The sequence below is a fragment of the Equus caballus genome, chromosome 5, assembly GCF_041296265.1.
Source record: "Equus caballus isolate H_3958 breed thoroughbred chromosome 5, TB-T2T, whole genome shotgun sequence".
NCBI classification, from domain to species: domain Eukaryota; kingdom Metazoa; phylum Chordata; class Mammalia; order Perissodactyla; family Equidae; genus Equus; species Equus caballus.
Window position 1 is genome coordinate 54,797,087 of NC_091688.1, and position 7,738 is coordinate 54,804,824.

At 42.7% G+C, this 7,738-nt stretch overlaps 1 protein-coding gene across 21 annotated transcripts in view; it reads right to left on the bottom strand.

The window, feature by feature from the left end:
• PDE4DIP (phosphodiesterase 4D interacting protein) overlaps positions 1-6,231 on the bottom strand; it is a 177,002-nt gene extending 170,771 nt beyond the window's left edge. For 17 of the 21 annotated variants that reach the window (XM_070268446.1, XM_070268445.1, XM_070268433.1 and 14 more), the window contains exon 1: positions 5,729-6,119. In XM_070268446.1, the coding sequence (XP_070124547.1) occupies positions 5,729-5,748 (20 nt within the window). In that variant the 5' untranslated portion in view covers positions 5,749-6,119. Of the gene's footprint in view, positions 1-5,728 lie in introns of all 21 variants that reach the window. The other 4 variants (XR_011439270.1, XM_070268424.1, XM_070268427.1 and 1 more) reach the window with 1 other exon arrangement.
• Between the last annotated feature and the right edge of the window lie 1,507 nt (positions 6,232-7,738).

Here is a 7,738-nt window from a genome sequence, read left to right on the forward strand (position 1 = left end):
TAATAAAAAGTGCTACATTGCAAAGCAGCAGCACCACGGTAAGCAAAGATATCAGAATCAGCCAGACCTCCATGCTCCAACACTGACCTAATCTCTCCAGCCTCAGCTGCCACATCTATAAAATGGGGGGAAATGCCATCTCTGGTTGTAACTAAGCGTTAGTAAACGGGACTACCTGTCAACTCACCGTGAATTCAAAGAGATAAATATCCCTGCTTCCTCTAGGCTAAGAGTTCATACTGAGCAGAATAAATGCAAATAAGCTATCAATGGGGATCTTTTAAGTTCAATGTAACTATGGTAAATGGGCATCCTATCTTACTTGAAGGCTGCACTTTATGTGGGAGAGGAGAAACAAAATCAAAATTCTTGAATTTTGATACCTAAGAATAAACTTAACCAAAGAGGTGAAAGATCTGCACACTGAAAACTATAAGACATTGTTGAAAGAAATTGAGGAAGACACAAAGAAATGGAAAGATATTCCAGGCTCTTGGATTGGAAGAATTAACACAGTTAAAATGTCCATACTTCCTAAAGCAATCTACAGATTCAATGCAATCCCTATCAAAGTTCCAACAACATTTTTCACAGAAATAGAACAAAGAATCCTAAAATTTATATGGAAGAACAAAAGACTCCCAATAGCCAAAGGAATTCTAAGAAAAAAGAACAAAGCCAGAGGTATCACGCTCTGTGATTTCAAACATACTACAAAAAAAATACTACAAAGCTAGTAACCAAAACAGCACAAACTAGTACTGGCACAAACACACACACACAGATCCAGGGAAGAGAATCAAGAGCCCAGAAATAAATCCACACATCTATGGACAGTTAATTTTCAACAAGAGAGCCAAGAATATAAAATGGAGAAAGGAAAGTCTCTTCAATAAATGTTGGGGAAAGTGGACAGCCACATGCAAAAGAATGAAAGTAGACCACTATCTTATGCCATACACAAAAATTAACTCAAAATGGATTAAAGACTTGAATGTAAGACCTGAAACCGTGAAAGTTCTAAAAGAAAACATAGGCAGTATGCTCTTTGACACTGCTCTTAGCAGCATATTTTCAAATATCATGTCTGACCGGGCAAGAGAAGAGGGTGAAAGGAATGATAGACATGTGTGTAGTGATGGATCGTAATTAGTCTTTGGATGGTAAACATGATGAAATCTATACAGACATCAAAATATAATGATGTACACCTGAAACTTATATAATGTTATAAACCAGTTACCACAATAAAAAAAATAAAATACAAAAATAAATCTTGAATTTTGAGACCAAATCACTATTTTTCTCGGATGTTACTTCCCTTTTCCAAATTTTCACAGCCACAGCAGGCAAATACAATTAATGCTTGCACTTTATTAAATCAAATTACAGGGTAATGTAAAACAAAACAGACTAGTTAATTTGCTTTCCTTTCCTAACCTTCAATCTTACAGGTAGCCTTTAATAGTTCAAGTTCACTTTTTCTTGGATTATTTGTTCAGGGAAGTTGTATAAGGTTCAAATATGATCCACCTGACTTTTATTCAGCTCTCCCATATGCTAGAAACAGGAACATTTCCACCTAAAAGGGGAAGAGAATTAGTAATGACTTTTCCAGCATTTAACAGTGTGGCAGACTAGGCCCTCCAAAGAAGTCCACATTCCTAATCTCCAGAACCCATGAATATATCACTTTACATGGCAAAAGGGACTTTCAGATGTGATTAAGGCTTCTGAGATGGGGAGATTATGCTGGATTATCAGGGTAGGCCCAATGTAATCACAAGGTCCTTGTAAGAGACACACAGGAGAGTGTGAATGAGAGGAGGAGATGAGATGAATGGACAGAGGCTGGAGTGATGAAATGAACCAAGGAATGTGGACAGCCTCTAGAAGCTGGAAAAGGCAAGAAATGGTGTCTCCCCTAGAGCCTCCAGGAGGAAAACAGTCCTGCTGACATCTTGATTTTAGCCTAGAAGACTGATTTCAGAATTCTGCCCTCCAGAACTGCAAGATAATAAATTTGTGTTTTTGTAAGCCACTAAGTTTATGGTTATTTGTTCCAGCAGCAAAAGAAAACTAATACAAACAGGGACTCTGAAACACCTACAACCACCTCAGGAGTTGCTCATCCAGATGGGTGAATGCTAAAAATTTAGAGCACTAGATTGATACTAGACCTATGAGGTGGGCGAAACTACCCTCATCATCAAGTTCCTCATCATCTCCATGAACTTATTCCTTTGATAACTCTTACCCTATTCCTGGATATCAGTTTGATTAGTGACAAAACCAGCTGTTTGTAGGGCCAATGTATTCATGAGAAATTTGCTATTCCACCACGCTTTCCCCAAATGATTTAACTAGAGTCTGGCAACAGTCAGGCAAGAGTCCTGGGAAAAAACATTCCCACTGACTTGTGGTGGGGCAGATGATGCACAACTGGGAGTAGGGGATATTTAACTTTCAGAACTCAAATACTCTGTGCTTTGTCCTTTGTGAGTAGACTGAGCAAGATTGGGTATGGGGGCTCATGTGAAGAACCCCTCAGAAAGCGGCCTTTCCAGAGCTGCCAAGAATGAAACTTGGAATCACAAGAATCACAGTCTTAAACTTATTCATAAGCTTAAGAATAGTCAGAATCAGTAGCTGGCTTCAAAACCAACTAAGAACCTGAGTCACCTACCAAACTCAACTCAAATGAAGCAATTAAGAGCATAGGCTTTGGAATTAGATCGTTCCAGACTGTAGCTCTTCCGCAGCTATGTGTGTTACCTGGGCAAATTATTTAATCTCTCTAAAGTTTAATTTTCTTGACTTAAAAGTGAGTATAATAACATTTACCACATACCTCATAGGGTTGTGAGGATTAGGTGAAATAAAGTATGCAAAGGGATTAACACACAAACTAATAAATGCAAGCTTAATAAATAGTCATTTTACAGTTAATTTTTATTCTTTGAATCCCCCAAGTTGTGCTTCTCCACTGTGCTCCCGGAGCAGCCAGTGTGTTCATCTGCCTCAGCCTTTTTCTGTGAGAATTACAGGCAACGAGAAAGCAAAACCTCCAAAGGCAGAAACCTAGTCTCATTCATTGCTTTACCCTCAGCATTTAGCACAGTGCCTCGCCTGTATTGGGCTCTCCCATTTTAAATAAATGTTTGTGAACTGATCTGAGCCGTGAGTGAGGAAGTATCTGAGACATCAGTCACCGTATATGATTATAGGATTCTTCCATCTGTGACCCATTAGGTGGTGAAACGAATTGAGTCCCATCAGCATTTTATTTTTAAAGAAAAAGAATAAGGTGGAAAAGACCAGAGTGAAAAACACATGGTAAAGTTAAGTATTGTTACATGAAACTTTTGTTTCAGTTACATATGGGAGTATACTTGGTTGTAATGTAAATACATTTCTTATTGTGGGTAGCAGTAAAAAAAAAAGTGTGAACGTTCTAACTCTTCCACCTCACCAACATTTGGTGTTTTCTGTCTTTTTCACTTCAGCCATCGAGATATGTATGAGTGGTATGGCATGTGGTTCTAATTTGCATTTCCCTGCTGACTAGTGATGGGGAGCACCTCTTCATTGTGTCTCAGCTGTTTGGCTATTCTCTTTATAACCACTTTAGAAAACTATTTGGCAGCATCTACTAAAGCTGAACATGCATTTCCTTTACCCAGCAATTCTGCTTCTATATATTTACCCAATAGAAATGTGTACATATGTTCACCACCAGGACATGCACAGGAATGCTCATAGCAACACTATTCATAACAGCCTCAAACTAGAAACTACCCAAATGTTCACTAACGATAGAATGGATACATTGATACATTTACACACAATAGAGTCCTGTATAGAAGCAAGAAGGAATGAACTACAATGACACACAACAACACGGAGGAATCGGACAACACAAGACTGAGTGAAAGAAGCCAGATAGAAAAGAGTACACAGCGGATAATTTCACTTACATAAAGTCCAAAACCAGTAAAACTAATCTACAGCGTTAAAAGTTAGGATAAAGCTTATCTTTGAGGTCATGAGGGCTTCAGGGGCACTGATTATGTTCTCTTTCTTGATCTGGATGCCCATTACATGAATATACTCAGTTTGTGAAATATAATTGAAGTATAAACGTACGACTTGAGATTTTTCTAAATTATTTCTGAATTTGTCTGAAATTGTTACGTGTAAATATAAAGTTCAAAAAAGTTAAAAAATAATACTTTGTATAAAAGTGTGAAAAAACACTGATAGAGAGCAAGAATCCCTGATACCCTCACTCTCGTTTCCCTCAGGTGGTCATCGAGCCTTTGCTTGATCAATTCCAGGCTCAGGAATCTATTTACTGCCCAGGTAGCCACTTGTTAGAAAGCTTTTCCCTTACACTGAGCCATCACTTGCCTTCTCACAACTTGCTCCAATCAGTTGTTCTGTCCTCCTAAGAGATTCCAGTCATCTCCTCTCTACCCCCAACTGCTCTTCAAACATTTGAAGGCAATTACCATCTCCGCTCCCTAAGTCTTCACTTCTCCAGACTAAAGGTCGCCAGGTCCTTTGGTCACCTCTAAAAGTATGGTTTTCAGTCCTTTCATGTCTCTTGACTGCCCTCCTTCACTCTTCTAGTCTAGTGATGCCCAGAAAGGAAGACAGTCCTCTAGGAGAGGCCTGAGGAGAGCAGAAAACAGCAAAAAATAGAATCATCACTTGTAAATCTAGACAGTATACTTTTATCAACATACTCTAAGCTTTAATCTTCCCTTTCTTTAAAATTCACAGTACACAGTTCACTCCTGTTGACCAATCAGCTAAACTCCCCCAAGTCTTTTCACAAGTACTGTGAAGCCCCAAATTTATCTCGTGCGTTGGTGCAGTCTGCCCTCTCTTAGGACTCAGAACACTCATTTGGCCCCACTCCAATTCTGCAAAGCTAAATCCTAGAGATGGAGGAGCATCTGCTCTGGAAACACCTCTGAATACAGTCTCTCCAACCACCCTCCCACTGAAAAACAAAAAGCAAGTCTTTGTCTCAAGACATCATCTCTTATCGTTGAGTGAGCTCCATTTTAAAGTATATTTGCGTGAAAGAGTGGGGGACTGAGAAAACACAATTTCATTGGGCATCTCCAAACTCTAACCTAAAAGCAGCCTCTCTCCCTGACCTGCACAAAGCCTGACAGTGAAGGGCACCCGGGTCCCTTTCTTTCTCCTTTCCTCTCCCAAAGTCGGCTCCAACTGGAGACTCTGGAGATGTGCATTGCTAGGCTCTACTCACTGAGTCCTTTGCCTTTGTGTGACTAGTGGAGGGTGACGTTGGGAAGCAGAACGTGGCAGGGGGAGAAGGAAATCTGAAATTTTTCAAGGTATCTGAAAATCGAAGGTATTTCTAAAGAAACACCCCTCGGAATCGCTCTCATCTGTGGAGCAAGGACAAGACAGAGAAGCATTTCTGCGAAAACTTCCAGGCAGCCTCACTGGGTATTTTTAACATCAGGAGAAGTGGAAGGAAGATTCATGAAGCAAGGAAAACACCAGAGAGCAGAACATGTGCAGCAGGACCAGGAGAAGTGGGCTGGGAATTTACGGAGAGCAAGGCGATAAAAAAGAGAAGCTGTCAAAGGCCCCTAGCGGCGAGGGACGACCTCTCCAGAAGGACGCAGGGGCAGGGGCGGGGACGGGACACCAAATCTGGAATGCGGGGAGAAAGCAGCAGCTCACCTACCTCGTCCACGTCTGCTCCATTTTCCAGGTGCTGTCGGTACTCACAGGGCGCTCCTCACCCGGGAGTGGAAGCAGCCTGGGAGAAGGGGAAGCCTTGCCCACGAATCTCCAGTGCAAAGTGTAGCAGCTTTTTGCTCCCCAGCTCCTCTTTCTGTGTGGGCGAAGAAAGAGCTCTACTCCCTGCTTTTTTGGAAAACCGATTTGACGTGGCCGAACCTCCAGCTAACGGTGCGATGGGCACAAGGGAGGGACTGTTCTCAGCAGGAAGCAGGACGTGGAGCGAGCGGCGCCCGGGGCTGTTTTGGGAGCTGGGGCCAGAGGCAGCCGGCGGAGCGCGCACACACTCCCAGGCTGAGACACGACTGGCTGGCACGAGTTGCTCGGCACCAGCTGAGCTGTCAACCGCGAGGGAGGCGGGGCTCCCGACAGCCAGCGTGCTGGGGCTGAGCCCGCCCAGGTTGCAGCCGCCTGAACACGCACTCCTGTCTTCCCTGCCTTGATGATGTTGGCAGAAGGGCAAAGGGCTTACAGGACGCCAAGAGGACGTGCCAAGCCCTCTGTCCTTTGCTCATTCCACTGAGGGGCTTTGGAAAAAACCACCCAACTGTGGGGAGAATTCGGAGAGGATGTTCTCTTGTGTGCCTGCATCAGCCCATCCACAGGGAACCTCGGAGCCAGAGTTGGAGTCTGGGGAGGTTTCAGGTGCAATCCTGGCTGAATGCAGATGCACACACTAGATGGTAATAGGACATGATATTATTTTCCTAGAGATCTGACATGTCAGTGTCTCCGTTAATCTGAGGACAGGAATGTTCCTCATCCTAGCAAAACCTTGCAGCCTTATTAGCTGCTCCATCTCAGACATCTCAGACCTACCTCTCTGGGTCTCAGTTTCCTAAGCTAAGGCAACTGGGCTCTACCACAAGCTTCAAGGGAATAGAGGGTTCCTGAACTTCCCAGAACACTAGAAAAAACTTCAAGACATGGTCATCAGGACTCAGAATCTCCCCGTAACTGTTGCAAGATCATGGAAAAGGGCCCTTTGGTGATGGCACTGCCTGAGACTCCATACCATCTATTTATGTAACAAAGTTTAAACAAGTCAGACATGCTATAATTAAAGTGCTTACAGCCCTGACGTTCCTTTTTAGCTCTAAAATAAAACCTTTTTATTAAATGACATAATCACTGTTATTATTAGCATTGACCTTTTGTTGATTTGCAGAAAGCTTTATAGTACCTACATGTGGCAATGTTGATTTAGTTACACTTGTTTCACAGATGATAAATTTGAGACCCAAACAGGCTCAGAGTCTCTGCTAAGGCTCTGATACAGATTGTCTTCTACATGGTGTGGGCCCAGAGACATCTTCTCTGAAGATAAAACCAACAGGGCTTCTCTAGACCAAACTGATTGTCTCAGGTGTCCTAGGAGCTTAACTCAGGAAGGCCCCTAGCATGCCTGAGTATTGGTGAGACTATGGGGAGCCTGTGTTCTTGGGGCAAACTGTCATCCTGACTCCCATCTGTTGGATGAGTTCCCCTAATTACCAGTACAGAATAGGGGTCGGGAGGGCAGGATAACATTAAAACATTTGAGAGTTCAGAGAAACTGTCTAAAAGTCCCCTAGTCTGGAATCCTCCAACCTCAACGCTTAGCTCACACCTGAGACCACACTGCTCCTGAGCTCAGAATGTTTCCAGGAAATATTTTAAGGCCCAGCTTGACCTGAGACAAGGCTCACAGGCCACCTGTCCTGAAAAGAATCTCCCGCTACCTCTGAAGCAGAGAAAATAAATTTTTTTAAAAAGGGCGGACAGAGTCAGATTTCCATCCTCCTTACCAAAATTGGGGCTATATTTAGTTCTGTCTCAAATCAAATTACGGGCTACTGAGTTTGGGGAGGAGCTCTGTCTACAGCCAGACGTGCTGCATTCAAGAAATGACAGCATTAAGAGATTGACTGCGGGTCTCAGAAGTGAGGCTAGAAAATATGCTCATTTATTTTAA